Source organism: Chelonoidis abingdonii, chromosome 11 (genome assembly GCF_003597395.2).
Source record: "Chelonoidis abingdonii isolate Lonesome George chromosome 11, CheloAbing_2.0, whole genome shotgun sequence".
In the NCBI taxonomy this organism is placed as follows: Eukaryota; Metazoa; Chordata; order Testudines; family Testudinidae; genus Chelonoidis; species Chelonoidis abingdonii.
The window spans coordinates 8,242,429-8,259,609 of record NC_133779.1 but is presented as its reverse complement, the minus strand read 5'-3'; the positions used below and the strand labels follow the sequence as shown (position 1 = coordinate 8,259,609).

At 53.2% G+C, this 17,181-nt stretch overlaps 1 protein-coding gene across 1 annotated transcript in view; it reads left to right on the top strand.

Annotated features, from left to right (window-relative positions):
- LOC116823142 (scavenger receptor cysteine-rich type 1 protein M130-like) overlaps positions 1 to 17,181 on the top strand; it is a 91,621-nt gene that overhangs the window by 53,456 nt on the left and 20,984 nt on the right. Inside the window, 9 exon segments of the mRNA XM_075071251.1 lie at positions 1,851 to 2,180; positions 2,813 to 3,142; positions 4,417 to 4,746; positions 5,518 to 5,847; positions 6,583 to 6,912; positions 9,498 to 9,827; positions 14,283 to 14,612; positions 15,406 to 15,735; positions 16,538 to 16,867. Of these exon segments, the coding sequence (XP_074927352.1) occupies positions 1,851 to 2,180; positions 2,813 to 3,142; positions 4,417 to 4,746; positions 5,518 to 5,847; positions 6,583 to 6,912; positions 9,498 to 9,827; positions 14,283 to 14,612; positions 15,406 to 15,735; positions 16,538 to 16,867 (2,970 nt within the window).

Genomic DNA, 17,181 nt, shown 5'->3' with positions numbered 1-17,181 from the left:
CCAACCCCACCCCTCCTTCTTGACTGCCCTCTGGGACCCCTGCCCCCAAGCAACCCCCCTGTTCCCTGCTCTCTGACCGCCCCGACCCCTATACACACTCGTACCCCCTGCCCACCAGCCTGAGCTCCTCTGCCTTCTATCCAAACCCCTGCTCCCTGCCCCCTTACCGTGCTGCCCGGAGCACTGGAGGCTGGTCACGCCACCACAAAGCACAAAGCACCGGGTGAGGCTGGGTTCTGCAGCTGCGCTGCCCCAGGAGCTCACAGCCCCGCCACCCAGCGCATTGCGCTGTGGGGAAGGGGGAACAGTAGGGGAGGAGGCAGAGGCGAGCCTCCCAGGCCAGGACCTCAGGGGCCGGCAGGAGGGTCCCATGGGCCAGATGTGGCCTGCAGGCTGTAGTTTTCGCACCTCTGGCTTAAAATAAGGTATTTTACACACATTACCACCTAGTGGCTGAGAAGCATAATACACTTTTGGATCCCATCACAGACCTTGTGGAGTTGTCACAGTCTTGTATTTTGCCAGCTACTTAGGGCTCATATGCACTGGAAACATTACAGTATAGTTGCTACCAATGCCAGTGGGGGAGGTTCTCCCATTGGTGTAAGCAATCCACCTCCCTGAGAGTCAGTAACTAGGGTCACTGAAATATGATGTGCAGCTGAGACCTTTTCTCCCAGTGCATCAAAAGACGGCAGGGGAGAGCTCACTCAGGCCACTGCTTACATCAGCCAGTGTTTGGAGATCCCTGAAGTGTGCAGTCACAGAGATAGAGACTTACATCATGTCTTTGTTTTCTTTCAGCTTCTATGACAGGACTCCCCATGGCAGGTAAATACGAACATAGGCAGAGGGTGCAGGGTAAGTGCGGGGTGCATGTTGCAGGGTGCAGCTCTGTGTGCAGCTATCTCATAAATATGGGGTGGGGAAGGGCAGAGTTAAGATTATTTAAACTAATGGTTCAAATGTAGAACTGGAGACCTGGGTTCAAATCCTGCCTCTGCCAGATTCACACTGTGGACTCAGCCTCACTATATGCCTCAGTTTTCCCCACCACTGAATTGTTGGCAAGGCAGACGGTCACCACAGAAGACCCTAGCCCTGTCTAACTGGACACTGTGGAATATGGAGGAGCTGAGTCAGGGCCAGTGGAGGCTTTGGAGGAGCAGAACTACAGCCCTTCAGAGTTGCTGCTGTTGGCTCTGGTCAGGCAGGGGCATAGGAGTGCAGACAGGGGCAAAGGGCAGTTCAGTCTCCTGACCAGTTACGTCCTTTGCCCCTCAGCTGGGAGCTGCTCAGACTGAGGGCTGGCCTGGTCTGCACACACCTGTCCTGTCATGGAGGGGAATTAACCCCAGGAGCTCATTTCACATTTTGGGCATCAGAGAGCTGCAGTGGCTGCGACTTCCACTCACTACCAGCTTGGACCCAGGGCCCCAGATGTGAAAGCCCAGTGCCTGTTCCCCCCACACTAGCCACTGCCTCGGCCTGAGCTGGGGTCAAATGGGAACTGGTGCCCTCCAGGGGAAAAGCTCCAGGTCTCCTTCCCCCAGTGCACTGCGTCAGCTCATCCCCCTCGCACAGACTGTACTGGCCAGTGTCCCTTGGGGGAAAGACCCTGTTTCCCATTCTCCATCCCATGAGTCAGCCGTTCCCCTGTGCCTGGGGCTGGATCAGAGCTGGTGACCTCCCAAGAGGAACCCCACAGTGTCCCATTTTCAGCCCCGCTGAGCCAGCCAGTCTGCCATACTGAGACTGAATGGGAGCCAGAGTAAATGGTAGGGGAAAAGCCCCATATTCCTTTCCTCTAGCCCATCCTTGAGTGTTTATTCCCCTTGGGATATTTGCAGACTCAGGCATCCCAGAACTAACTCAGCTCCGACTGGTGAATGGCCCGAGTCGCTGTGCTGGGAGAGTCGAGGTGCTTCACAACCAGCAGTGGGGAACCGTGTGTGATGACAACTGGGATTTAACTGAGGCCAGAGTCGTGTGCAGGCATCTGGGCTGTGGAACGGCATTATCAGCCCCACGTGGGTCTCGGTTTGGACAGGGAACTGACCGTATCTGGCTGCATGAGGTAAACTGCACAGGGACAGAAGCTGCCCTCTCCGAATGCAGGGCTAGGCCTTGGGGAGAGCATAACTGTAACCACGTAGAAGATGCTGGTGTTGTGTGCTCAGGTAAGCCTCATGTCTTCTGTCACGGTGGATGCTGCAGGGAGTGGATTGGGAAGCTTTCAGCACAGTCCCTGCTTCCCCATCTGAGTTCCTGTGCCCCAGCACTGCACTATGGGCCTGTACTGAAGGGAACAGGTTGGGAACACATTAGAGGGTGCTCTCCCCAGTCTTCCCACTGTCTGAAAAAGGTCTGTGCTGCACGGTATGGGGCTATCTCCACACAGTCAGTGACACTCACAATTCCCCAGAGCTGAGCTAGGGAGCACGTGCTGCAGAGGGTGGTGTGTGGGGCACAGTGAGAGGCCCTCTCCCTACTTTGATCGCTCTGATCCCCCACCCCTCCCTGGCACAATGGGGTGCTGGGTAAGCATGGATCCCAGCTGTGGGACTTGGTGTCAAACTGAGCTTGCCGCCACTCCTGGGGACTACAAACCCAGGTCACTTTGTCAAGAGTTGGGCTAACAGCTCAACTATGATTGATAATTTGCACCACAGATAATTACCCCTTAACCTGTAATGTCCCCCAAAGCTCTAACTGGACAAACATTTCCCCCTACTTCCTGTCATGCACAGTCATCAGCATCGCTTGTGATCAGATGTACAGGAATTTTCTTGAGTGTTTATTGCATTTGCAGACTCGATCATTCCAGACCCAGGTCCTCTCCAGCTGGTGAACGGCCCCAGTCGCTGTGCTGGGAGAGTCGAAGTGCTTCACAACCATCAGTGGGGAACCGTGTGTGATGACAGCTGGGACTTATCTGATGCTGGAGTTGTGTGCAGGCAGCTGGACTGTGGGACAGCGTTATTAGCCCCGGGGATGGCTTACTTTGGGAGAGGTTCTGACACCATCTGGATGGATGAGGTTAACTGCACAGGGACAGAAGCTGCCCTCACCGATTGCAGGGCTCGGCCTTGGGGAAAAAATAACTGTCACCATGGAGAAGATGCCGGTGTTGTGTGCTCAGGTAACCCTCCTCAGTCCCATCACTGGGACTGCTGCCTGGAACAGACTGGGAAGCTTTCAGCACAGTCCCTGTTTTCCTGTCTGAGCCAGTGCTGACTCTAGGGTCTCAGTGAGGTGCTGGGGGGCTGTGCTGCAGGGAGAGGTGTATGTGTCCCTGTGAGAGACCTTCCCCATCTCTGCTCACTCCAGTCCCAGTGCTAAGCTATGGCACAGTCTGCCACTCTGTGGCCATTGGTGCCAACAGTCAGATTCACAGTCAGCTGGAGCCTTTAGCTGTTCACTGGGAACCGTGGTCACTTTGCCAAGCATCAGGCTCCTGACCCCAGTGTCCCGGGAAATTGGCAACTTAGCTAATGTTACCTTTGGCATAGATGGGATCGGACACTGTCAGGGCCAGTAACACAGTGGTGTGGCCTAGTGGTCAAAGACAAGGTGGCATCAGGATCACAGGTGGAAATCACAGAAAATATGAAAGCCAGAAAAAGAATCTGAAGACTTGTCCAAGGTCAAGCTACAGCCAGAGTTGGTCTCTGGAGTTAGGGTGAGGGAGCAGGAACAAGGGGCAATAATGGGAGCAAAGAGCGGGCACAGGGCCAGGCAGCAGGAGCCAGGAACGAGGGGTGGTAACGGGAGCAAAGAGGAGGAACCGGCCAGGGCGAGGCAGCAGGAGCCAGGAACAAGGGATGGTAACGGGAGCAAAGAGGAGGAACTGGCCAGGGCCAGGCAGCAGGAGCCAGGAACTAGGGGGGTAATGTGAGCAAGGAGCAGGAACCGGGCGAGGAAGCAGGAACCTGGTCCCTGAGGTCTGGCCAGCAGCAGCCTTAACAACGAGTTGCTCAGACAAGGGGTAGGATGGGAACAGGAAGCTTTACACCTGGAGGTGTCCAATCAGCAGTTTGCTTCTAGTCACCTGCCCATGGTGGGTGGGCCTCTGCTTGTGGGCCATTAGCTACTATTCCCTCATTTCACCATGATGTGACAGGTAAGGCTGTAGTTCGGCAACCTCGGAGACCTGGGTTTGAGACCTGTAGTGCATGGGAGATGCCTAATTCTTTCCCATTTCCTTCATAAACAGCTGGGCCAACTTTGCCTAGCATGTTTCTCAGCTGTCCTGATTCATCCCAGAGGTGGCAGCATGTCAGTGGTGGGGAGTGAGCCCTTGATGGGTATCTGTTGTGTGGACTTGTAAGTGAGAAGCACTACATTCTCCAGTGTCACTAGCAATCACATGCACAGGAACCTCCCTGAAAGTTTATTTCCTTGGGGTGTTTGCAGACTCAGGCATTTCAGCAGTGGCTCAACTCCGACTTGTGAATGGCCCAAGTCGCTGCGCTGGGAGAGTCGAGGTGCTTCACAACCAGCAATGGGGAACCGTGTGTGATGACAACTGGGATTTAACTGAGGCCAGAGTCGTTTGCAGGGAGCTGGGCTGTGGGACGGCATTATCAGCCCCACGTGGGTCTCGGTTTGGACAGGGAACTGGCCATATCTGGCTGCATGAGGTAAACTGCACAGGGACAGAAGCTGCCCTCTCCGAATGCAGGGCTAGGCCTTGGGGAGAGCATAACTGTAATCACGTAGAAGATGCTGGTGTTGTGTGCTCAGGTAAGCCTCATCTCTTCTGTCATAGTGGGTGCTGCAGGGAGTGGATTGGGAAGATTTCAGCACAGTCCCTGCTTCCCTGTCTGAGTTCCTGTGCCCCAGCATTGCGCTATGGGCCTGTATTAAAGGGAGCAGGTTGGGAACACATTAGAGGGTGCTCTCCTCTAGCAGTCTAGGTTCACCCCAGTCTTCCCGCTGTCTGACAAAAGGTCTGTGCTGCACGGTATGGGGGTCTCTTCACACAGTCAGTGACACTCACAATTCCCCAGAGCTGAGCTAGGGAGCACACGCTGCAGAGGGTAGTGTGTGGGGCACGGTGAGAGGCCCTCTCCCCACTCTGATCGCTCTGATCCCCCACCCCTCCCTGGCACAATGGGGTGCTGGGTAAGCATGGATCCCAGCTGTGGGACTTGGTGTCAAACTGAGCTTGCAGCCGCTCCTGGGGACTACAAACCCAAGACACTTTTTTAGGCTTCTAGCTCAAGCATGCTGGATAATCTGCACCTGAACCTGTAATGTCCCCCAAAGCTCTAACTGGACAAACATTTCCCCCTACCTCCTGTCATGCACACTCACCATATTTCTGTGTGCTAACTCTCAGCTGCCCTGTCTCATCCTGAAGTGGCAGCATGTCAGTGGTGGGGACTGAGCCCTTGACATGCAGTGGCTGTGTGAGGAGGGCAGTCACTCCCATCAGTGGTAGGTGATATAATCACCAGCATTGCTTGTGATCATATGTACAGGAATCTTCTTGAGTGTTTATTCCATTTGCAGACTCACACATTCCAGACCCAGGTCCTCTCCAACTGGTGAACGGCCCCAATCGCTGTGCTGGGAGAGTCGAGGTGCTTCACAACCATCAGTGGGGAACCGTGTGTGATGATGGCTGGGACTTAACTGATGCTGGAGTTGTGTGCAGAGAGCTGGGCTGTGGGACAGCGTTATCAGCCCTAGGGGGGGCTCACTTTGGGAGAGGATCTGACACCATCTGGCTGGATGACATTAACTGCACAGGGACAGAAGCTGCCCTTATCGAATGCAGGGCTCGGCCTTGGGGAAACAATAACTGTCACCATGGAGAAGATGCCGGTGTTGTGTGCTCAGGTAACTTTCCTCTCTCACATATCTGGGGGTACTGCCTAGAACAGGCTGGGAAGTTTTCAGCACAGTCCTTGCTTTCCTGTTTGGATCAGGGCTGACCCCAGTGTCCTAGTGAGGTGCTGGGGGGCTGTGCTTCAGGCTGTGCTGTTTCCCTGTGAGACATACACTACTCCCTGGGCCAGGCAATAGGCGTCAGGAGCAAGGAACAGTAACTGGGCAAGGAAGCAGGAGTCAGGAACAAGAATCAGGAACTTGGGCAGGTCCCAGGGGTCTGGCCAGCAGCTGGCCTAGTAACAGGTTGTTCAGATAAGGGGTAAGACAGGAACAGGAATCTTTATACCTGGAGGTGTCCAAATCAGCAGTCTGGTGCTAGTTACCTGACCATGATGAGTCAGCAGGTGTGGCCTCTGCTGGTGGGCCATTGGCTGCAGTGACACATTAAGCTCTAGTTGGGCAATCTCGTAGGCATAAGTTTCAGACCTGCAGTCTCTGAGACAGACATAATTCTTCCCCACTTCTTGCCTAAACTACTGAGCCAGCTTTCCGTAGCCTGTCTCTCGCTGCACTGTTCCACCCCAGAGGTAGTAGCATGTCTGTGGTGGGGAGTGAGCCCTTGATGGTCCGTTACTGTGTGCTGAGGCTGTTTAGACCTGTCAGTGGGAAGTGTTGCGTTTCCCAGCATTGCTAGTGATAAAATGCACAGGAATCTCTCTGACTACTCCCTTGGGGTGTTTGCAGACTCAGCCCTTCCACATCTGGCTCAGGTGCGATTGCTGAACAGCCCGAGTCGCTGCGCTGGGAGAGTTGAGGTGATTCATAAGCAGCAGTGGGGAACCGTGTGTGATGATGGCTGGAACATAACCGATGCCGGAGTCGTGTGCAGGCAGCTGGGCTGTGGGACGGCATTATCAGCCCCAGGAGGGGCTCGATTTGGACAAGGATCTGGGCCAATTTGGCTGGATGAGGTGAACTGCGCAGGAACTGAAGCTGCCCTCTCCGAATGCAGGGCTAAGCCTTGGGGGGATCATAATTGTCACCACAGAGAAGATGCCAGTGTTGTGTGCTCAGGTAACCCTCCTTCGTTATGTCCTTGTGAAAAGCAGTTCGGGGATTCACTGGGGCACTCTCCCCTCACAGTGAGTCCTTACTCTAATGCACCACCTGATGCAAAAGGCTGTGCTGCACAGAGTGGGGCAGGGGCTCAGCAGAGGCTGCTCTCTCTGCAGATTTATGTGTAACCACAAGGCCCCAGGTCACCTCTAAGGGCCTTGCTGCAGGGAGCAGTGTGGGGACCACAGGAGGGGACTGCCCTCTCTTAGAGTCAGTGCTGATCCCAATGCCCCCACGTGGTGCTAGGGCACCGGGCTGCAGGCTGAGGTGTATACGTCACTGTGAGAGCCCCTCTCCCATCTCTGCTCACTCTGATCCCCCCACCCAACTACAGCACTGTGGGTGCTCTGTGACCAGTGAGTTCTAGTCAGACTCACTTGATGTCTTATCCTGATGAGATGGGAGGGAATAGCCTTGATGTGATTAGACATCTGCCATTTTTGTATGCCGTGTAGTTGCAGCCATGTCAGTCCCAGGATACGAGAGAGACAAGGTGGGTGAGGAAATGTCTTTTATTGGACCAACTTCTGTTGGTGAAAGAGACAAGCTTTCCAACCACACCGAGCCCAGACCTGAAGAAGAGCTCTGTGTGAGCTCCAAAGCTTGTCAGGAGAGGGGGTTGGGCTACAGGTGGGGTGTGGGATGCAGCAGGGGGATCAGCACAGGGGGTTGGGGTGCAGGATGCAGAAGGGGTTTGGAGTGTGGGATCTGGCCTGGCACCGTTTACCTGGAGTGGCTTCGGAGTGCCAGCGGCGTGACACCACTAAGGCAGGTTCCCTGCCTGCCCTGGGCCCACACCGCTTCCAGGAACAGGGGTCTGTGGCCAATGGGAGCTTTGGGTGTGGAACCCACAGGTGATGGTTGCGCACGGAGCCCTCTGACCCCCTACCCTCACCTGGCTGCTTCTAGGAGCGGCACGGTACCCACAGTGCCACGGGGGTGGCAATCCCACAGGCCAGATCCAAAGCCCTGAAGGGCTGGATCCTGCCTGCGGGCCGTAGTTTTCCCACTACTGTTCTAGATTCCTGTAAGACATTCAACTTGGTACTGCATGAGAACAATGCAAAATTGACATTGTACACGATAAATCAATTAAAAACTGGCCAACCTCCTGGTCTCAATATGTAATTGTGAATGGGGAATCATCATCAGGCAAATGTCTTTGACTGGGGTCCTGCAGGATCACTTCTTGCCTCTTCACTATTTAACAATTTTATCAAGGGACTGAAGGAAAACATAAAAACAACACTTAGAAAGTTTGCAGATGACACAAAATTTGAGAGAGTGGTAAATAGCGAAGAGGACAGGTCACTGACACAGAGTGATCTCAATCGCTAGGTAATCTGGGTGCAAGCAAACAAGATGCCTTTTAACATGACCGAATGTAAAATTATACATCTAAAAACACAGTATGCAGGCTGTAGTTACAGGAGGGGGGACTCTTTCCTGGGAAGCAGTAACTCTGAGAAAGATTTAGGGGTGGATAATCATCTGAACAGGAGCTCCCACTGTGACTCTGTGACAAAATGACTAATGCAATCCTGAGATGCACACACAGGAGAATTTCAAGTAGCTGTAGAGAGGTTATTTTACCTCTGCAGCTGGTGTGAACGCTGCTGGAATCTTGTGTCCAGTTCTGGTGCCCACAATTCAAGAACAATGCTGATAAATTTAAGAAGGCTCAGCAAAGAGCCATGAGAATGATCAAAGGATTAGAAAACCTGCCTTGTAGTGAAAGACCCAAGCAGCTCAGTCTGTTTAGTTTAACGAAGAGAAGGTGAAGGGGTCACTTGAGCACAGTCTGTAATTACCATCATGGGGAACAGAAATGTGATAATAAAGGACACTTCAATCTTACAGGCAAGTGATTAATAAGATCCAATGCCTGGAAATTCAAGAGAGACAAATTTAGATTACAGATAAAGTGCAAATTTGTGTCGATGAGGATTCATAGCTGTTGGAACATCTTACCAAGGGCTGTGGGGGATCCTCCCTCACTGGCAATTTTTAAATCAAGATTGGACGTTTCTGAAAGATCTTCCCTAGGAATTACTCTGGGGCAGGTCTCTGGCCCATGCTACACAGGAGGTCAGACTAGGTGGTCACACTGGGCACTTTGGGCCTTGGGACTCTATGAATCCCGCTGATCAGATTCACCGTCAGATGGACCCTGCAGCCATTCCCAAGGAGTAGAGACCTTGGGTCACTTTGTCAAGCATCAGGCTCCTAAACTCATTGCCCCGGTCAATTAGCATCTTAGCTGATGAGCCATGAACCTTTAACATTTGGCACCATTCTGACTGGATGCAGAATTCTTCCCCCTGTCCTGCCTAAATAACTGGGCCAGATTTGTCTTCTCTGTTTCTCAGATGCACCCTAGTGGTGGCTGTGCATCAGTGGTGGGGAGTGAGACCCTGATAGGTGGTAGCTGTGTGTGGAGGCTGTTCAGACCCATCAGTGGGAGGTGCTACTCTCCCCGGCATCACCACTGATTAGATGCACAGGAACCTCCCTAAGTGTTTATTCCCTTGGGGTGTTTGCAGGCTCAGGCATTTCAGAAGTGGCTCAGCTCCGACTGGTGAATGGCCCGAGTCGCTGCGCTGGGAGAGTCGAGGTGCTTCACCACCAGCTGTGGGGAACCGTGTGTGATGACAGCTGGGACCTAATTGATGCTGGAATCGTGTGCAAGCAGCTGGGATGTGGGATAGCGCTATCAGCCCCAGGAGCAGGTCGATTTGGGCGAGGATCTGACCCTATCTGGCTGGATGATGTTCAGTGCACAGGGACAGAAATTGGCCTTTCTGAATGCAGGGCTCGGCCTTGGGGAAACAATAACTGTCACCACGGAGAAGATGCTGGTGTTATTTGCACAGGTAAACCTCATCCTTCACTGTGCCTGTTGCAGGGAGCAGTGTGGGAAGCTCATTACAGGGCATTGTCCCCTCACAGCCATTACTAACCCCAGCATGGTGCTTAGGGCCTATGCTTCAAGGAGCTATATGGAGGTTCCAGTAGGGTGTACTCTCCTCTCACATGTCCTAGTGATCCTAATTCCCTGTGCAGATCTATAGGCCTGTGCTGCAGGGAGCGGCATGGGGGCTCAGAAGGGGGCACTCTCCCCTTGAAGTCAGTGCTGGCCTCTGTGCCCCTGTGCGGGGACGAGGGGCCTGTGGTGCAGGGAGGAGGGCTGTGTGTCAGTAGGGGGTGCTCTCCCCTTGCAGTTGTGCTGGTCCTAATGCCCCAGTATGGTGCCATGGGCCTCTAGTATGAGGAAGCCTTGTCTGTGCCCGCTGCAGGGCAGTTCTCCAACTCTCTCGGCCACAGGCCACACAAGCCATTCCCTCTAGGCCTCGTGGGGTGGCCTCTCTCCAGGTTGGCAATAGGCACACTCCAGCCCCCAGCCCTCCAAGTGTCCCCCTGCAGCTCCCAGCCCAAGTCCCATTGGGCATTCACAGCAGTCACAGATCTGCTGCTCCCAAAGGAACAGGGCCCCCAGCTGACCAGTTCCACCTCCCATCTCTGCTCCAGTCAACGCACATCCCTAGTTCACTTCATATTGACAAGGACAAGTGATTTCACAGAGTGTACAGATTTGAGGGGTTGCAAGGAGAAGGGTTGGAAAGAAATGGTTCCATGGCCAATAAAATCATACCACGTTGACTAGAGCCTAGATTCATTGAACGAGATACTTTTCTGTCTGGTAGAGCAACACTCACCCCACAGTCCTTCCAGGGTTTTACTCCAGGCTTGGCTGTGATCTCCTGTTCCTGAGACAAATGCTGTGAGCTGCCTCCTGGGTGAAAGGGAGGTCTTGCCCTCTCTCCTTTTTCTTTGTAGATACAGACCATTATCTCTTCCCAGAGGAGGTCTCTCTTCAGACACTTCTCCTGGGGGTCTTTGTCTTTGTAAATTCTCAGGCCCCCACTGGGCCCAGACAGTGAGTATAGCCTGTCTCCACAGCTGTACTTTGTTCTATGTGATGGTTGGCTCAGCCAAAGGGATTGCCATGGCGCAGATGACAGGCTTAACTTCAGCACTTCTGGAGCCTCATATTCCACATTTTACATCTCTCTTCAACTATGTCCCATCCAAACATATTGCTCCCATTAGGTCGACCTCACACGCCACCTTTGGTGAGCTATTGTGCATATATCTCACCCAGGGGATCCCAGTATAACTCTAAGTATCCCTGTGCCCTCTGCCAGTTGGCGTTTAGTTATCCCTGGGCCAGACCCCTCTGCAGCACAAAGGGGGGCTGGGTAACTATAACTTCCACTAGTTGGATTTGGTGTCAATGGAGCCTGCAGCCACTCACTCAAACTAAAAATCCAGGGCCAATTTCTCAAGAGTCCAGTTCCCAATCACTGTGTTCCGGCAGATTTGCATCTCAGGAAATTAGCCCTGAACCTGTAACTTCCCCAACAGCCGGACATAGGACACTTCCTGTCCTACACAGCCTAAATATTTCCCTGTCCTGTTTCTCAGCTGCCCTGTCCTACCCCAGAAGTGGCTGCATCTCAGTGGGGGGAGTCATCTTCTTTTGCGTATTTCACAAGTCGATATCTACGTAACCCTTCTGTCAGGTGGAGTTGGCAGCGACCAGGGCTGGATTCAATATCTAGGATTCTAGAGTCCTTTTCAGCAATACCACAGAACTTGTTTGAGCACCCACCCAGTAACCTGGGACAATTACACACCACCCCCTGGGTGCTTCTACAAGGCAAAGCTTACCCTCTTGGAAGCACAGAGTCTCAGTGCAGAAAAGAAACTTTTAAATAAAACCCAGCATTAACTTGGGAAAACACTGAAAATAGATAAAAACCATGAGCAAAACACCTATCCCAGAGTACACTAGGCAGTATCTTGCCTCAGCTTCTAGAGTCGAGCAACCGAAAGTTCCTTTAAGGTGCCTCTCCCTTCTTTCTCCACCACATCCCACTCACAGTGATTATCCTTGGTAAATGAAGACCCAGAGTTCAGAGGTGCACCTGTGTGAGTTCAGCTCCCACCATGGGGGTGGAGAGGAGAGCGCCTGGCTTGCTCTGCTGTCTGGGTGCTTGCTCTGGTGGCAGCTGCCCTGCCAGTCACTCACCACTCTGCTCGCCCTCACCTTCTGCCACCTTGGCCTCTCTACTGTAACCTCTGCAGGTGGCTCTCTTGAAGCTCCACCCAGCTCTCAGTGACTGTCACTCGTTACTGGGGAAACCTCAGTGCTTAGCAGCTGGGCAGAAACACTGTCTCACAGCAGGTGATTTCAGCTCTAGTGATCACTGAAACCAAAAAACCTCCTAATGGAGCCTTCATTAACTCTATCTTTGAAGAGTGATGAGGGGCAGATTGAACCATGCTTAGACCTCTTACACAGAGCCCACACCCCTCAGCAGGAACATCCATCTCCACCCCCTGTCACTCTTGATAGTGGTCTGGTGTCTGAGCCCCCTGGTTAGTGAGTTCAGTTCAGTTGTGGGTGACCCCCTCAGTCAGGGCAGGCTAAGCCCAGTTCTGCTGCCCTTTACTCAGACAATCAGGACAACAACATTTCAATACCCCTGCATTCAAGTACTACAGTGATTTGTAACCCAACACCAGCCAACACAGCTCTGTCTGCTGGATACCTAGGTAGAATGGGTGTGTTCACGTAAATAGTGTCTGGTCCTGAAGCTTTTTCCCCTCCTCAGCTCATCACTTGCTGTCAGGGGAGAGCTCATTCCAACCTTACTCATCTCTAGTTCAGGGATCGGCAACCTTTGGCACACAGCCCATCAGGGAAATCTGCTGGCAGGCCGGGACAGTTTGTTTACCTGCAGCGTCCGCAGGTTTGACCAATTGCAGCTCCCACTGGCCGCGGTTCGTCACACCAGGCCAATGGGGGCTGTGGGAAGTGGTGGCCAGCACATCCCCTCAGTCTGTGCCACTTTCTGCAGCCCCCATATCAAAAGCTTTGTTAAAGTCAAGGAATAACATGTTCACTGCTTTCCCTTCTTCCACACAGCCAGTTATTTTATCATAGAAAGCAATTAGGTTAGTCAGGCATGCCTTGTTCTTGGTGAATCCATGCTCTGTTCCTGACCACTTTCCTCTCCTGGAAGTGCTTCAAAATTGATTCTTTGAGGACCTGCTCCATGATTTTTCCAGGACTGAGGCGAGGCTGACTGGCCTGTAGTTCCCCACATCCTCCTTCTTCGCTTTTTTAAAGATGGACACTAAGTAGCCTTTTTCCAGTAATCTGGGACCTCTCCTGATGGCCATGAGTTTTCAAAGATAATGACCAATGGTTCTGCAATCACACCTGCCAATTCCTTTAGCACTCTGGGATGCAGTGCATCCTGTCCCATGGACTTGTGCTCGTCCAGTTTTTCTAAATAGTCCACTTCTTTCTCCACCGAGGGCTGGTCACCTCCTCCCCATGCTCTGCTGCCCAGTGCAGTAGTCTGGGAACTGGCCTTGTTTGTGAAGACAGAGGCAAAAAAAGCATAGAGTACGTTAGCTTTCTCCACATCCTCTTTCACTAGGTTGCCTTCCCCATTCATTAAGGGGCTCACACTTTCCCTCACCTTCTTGTTACTAACATACCTGTAGAAACTCTTTTTGTTATCCTTCACATCCCTTGCTAACTGCAACTCCAGTTGTGATTTGGCCTTCCTGATTTCACTCCCGCATGCTTGAGCAATATTTTGTACTTCTTCCTGGTTATTTGTCCAGTCTCCCACTTCCTATAAGCTTCTTTTTTGTGGTTAAGATCAGCAAGGATTTCACTATTAAGCCAAGCAGGTCGCCTGCCATATATACTATTCTTACTATACATTGGAATGGTTTGTTCCTGGACTCTGGGTGAAGTTTTCAGGGATCTATGGTGCCAATACATGTAAATTCAATGCTGATGTCAGGGTAAGGCAACCATTAATAACAGGGGTGACTGTGTTCAGCTGCCAATCACCAAGATGCTTATGTCAGCATCTGCCCCGCAGCACTGCACAGTATCGCACTGGAGTGAATACCAGTGCCAGGAGTGAGGGTGTAAATCTGCTCCCCAAGAGGTTCCTGCCAGCAGTGCGAGGGGTGATCTTTTTAAGTGCTCTAGTGGGAGCAGCAGGTCAGACTGCCGTCCAGTCTGCCTAACTAGGTGACAGCTGGCTGGGAGGGGAATGAACAGACTTCAACATTACCCAAGTGATTAGCCTGGTCAGTGGTGGGGAGCCCTTGACAGGCAGTTGCTGTGTGCAGAGACTGGTCAGACCCATCAGTGGGAGACACTCTGTTCCCCAGTGACACTAGTGATCAGATGCACAGGAACATCCCTGAGTGCTTATTACCTTGGGTGTTTGCAGACTCCGGCAACTCTGAAGTGATTCAGCTACGACTGGTGAACAGTTCGAGTCGCTGCGCTGGGAGAGTCGAGGTGTTTCATAACAAGAAGTGGGGAACTGTGTGTAATGACAGCTGGGACCTAAAGGATGCTGGAGTCGTGTGCAGGCAGCTGGGCTGTGGGACGGCGTTATCAACCCCCACTGGAGCTCACTTTGGGCAAGGCTCTGACCATATCTGGCTGGGTAATGTCAACTGCACAGGGACAGAAGCTGCCCTCTCCCAATGCAGGGCTAGGCCCTGGGGAGACAGTAACTGCACCCATGAAGAAGATGCCGGTGTTGTGTGCTCAGGTAACCCTCCTCCATCACGTCACTGTGGGTGGTGCAGGGATTGGGCTGGGAAGCTGTCTGAGTCAGCGCTGACCCCAGTGCCCCAACATGGTGCTAAGAGCCTGTACTGCAGGCAGCCCGTTGGGGGTCACAGAAAATGTTGCTCTTCTCATGGTGTCAGCACTTACCCCATTTCCCCACACAGTTCTACAGGCCTGTGCTGCAGGGAGCGGGATAGGGGCTCAGTAGGGGGGCGCTCTCCTCTCACAGTCAGTGCAGAGCCCAGTGCCCCAGCACAACACTAAGGGCCTGCGCTGCAGGGAGCAGTACGTGCGCCTCAGTGAGAGACCCTCTATGTCTCTGATCGCTTTGATCCCGCTGCCCCATTACAGCACAATGGGTCGCTGGGTAACCGTAGATCCCATTTGTGGGATCTGGGGTTGAATGGATCCTGCAGCAACTCAGGGATCCCTTTATGAAGTGTGGGGTTCCTACCCCTGTTACTCTGGGTGATTTACATCTCAGCTAATTTGCCTGAGCCTGTAACATCCCCCACAGCTGTGACTGGAGACAGGGTTCTTCCTAAGTTCCTCTCCTACACAGCCCATGAATTTCTGTGTCCTGTCTCTCAGCTGCCTTGTTCCACCTCAGAGGTGGCTGCATATCAGAGGTGGGGAGTGAGTCCTTGACAGGCAGGCACTCTGTTTAGAGGCTGTTCAGATCTGTCAGTGGGAGATACTAAGTTCCCAAGCATTAGTAGCAATCAGATGTACAGGAACCTACCTGAGTGTTTATTCCATTGGGGTATTTGCAGACTCAGGCATTTCAGAGAAGACTTCGCTCCGTCTGGTGAATGGCCCGAGTCGCTGCGCTGGGAGAGTCGAGGTGCTTCACAACCAGCAGTGGGGAACTGTGTGTGATGATGACTGGAACCTACAGGATGCCAATGTTGTGTGCAGGCAGCTGGGCTGTGGGCCAGCGTTATCAGCCCCAGGTGCGGCTCACTTTGGGCGAGGATCTGACCCCATATGGCTGGATGACGTTCACTGCATAGGGACAGAAGCTGCCCTCGCCGATTGCAGGGCTCAGCCTTGGGGAAACTATAACTGTCACCATGGAGAAGATGCCGGTGTTGTGTGCTCAGGTAACCCTCCTCCATCCCGGTGGATGCTGCAGGGAGTAGGGTAGGAGATCAGTAGGGAACAGCCAGTTCAGAGCCCAATGTAACCTCACTGTGCTAGGGGCCCGTGCTGTAGGGTCAGCGTGCAGGCTCCTGAGGGACTTTTCTGCCCTTGCAGTCAGTGCTGACCCCCATGTGGGTGAAGGGACTGTGCTGTAGGGAGCAGTTTGGGGACCACACAAGGGGCCTTTCCCCCTGGAGTTAGTGCTGACCCCAGTGTTCCAGGGTGGTGACGGCTGTAGGAGGGAGGGTAGTGGTTTCAATAAAAATGCCCTCCCCTTGCAGGCAGGGCCTGCGCTGTACGTGCACTTCTGTGAGAGACCCTCCTCATTGCTGATCACTCTGATCTCCCTGCCCCACTACAGCACAATGGGATGCTGGGTAACCGTTGATCCCATTTGTGGGATTTGGGGTTGAATGGAGACTGCAGCTGTTCAGGGGCAGTAGAAACCTGGGATCCCTTTACGAAGTGTGGGGCTCCTCCCCCCCACACTCTGGGTGATTTCCATGTCAGCTAATTACCCTTGAACCTGTAATATCCCCAAAGCTGTGACTGGAGACAGGGTTCTTCCTCAGTCTCTCTCCTGCACAGCCCATGAGTTTCTGGGCCTGGTCTCTCAGCTGCCCTGTCCTACTCCAGAGGTGGCTGAATGTCAGTGGTGGGGAGTGAACAAGCTGTTCACAGCCATAAGTGGGAGGTGCTACTTTCCCCAGGGTCACTAGTGATCAGATGCAGTGAGTGTTTATTCCCTTGGGGCATTTGCAGACTCAGGCATTTCAGAGCAGACTCAGCTCCGACTGGTGAATGGCACAAATCGCTGCACTGGGAGAGTCGAGGTGCTTCACAGCCAGCTGTGGGGAACCGTGTGTGATGACAGCTGGGATTTAGCTGAGGCCAGAGTCGTGTGCAGGCAGCTGGGCTGTGGGACGGCGTTATCAGCCCCAGGAGGGGCTCGATTTGGACGAGGCACTGATCCCATCTGGCTGGATAACGTTCACTGCACAGGGACAGAAGCTGCCCTCTCTGATTGCAGAGCTCGGCCTTGGGGAATCCATAACTGTAACCACGGAGAAGATGCCAGTGTTGTGTGCTCAGGTAACCCTCCTCCATCACTGTGGGTGTTGTGAGGAGCAGGATGGGGGCTCAGTAGGGGGCGCTCTCCCCTCGCAGTCAGTGCTGAGCCCAGTACCCCAGCACAGCACTTAGGGCCTGCGCTGCAGGGAGCAGTACGTGCGCCTCAGTGATAGACCCTCCCCATCACTAATCGCTCTGATCCCCCTGCCCTACTACAGCATAATGGGGTGCAGGGTAACTGTAGATCCCATTTGTGGGATTTGGGGTCAAATGGAGCCTGCAGCCGCTCAGAGGCAATATAAACTCTGGGTCCCTTTAAGAAGTGTGGGGATCCT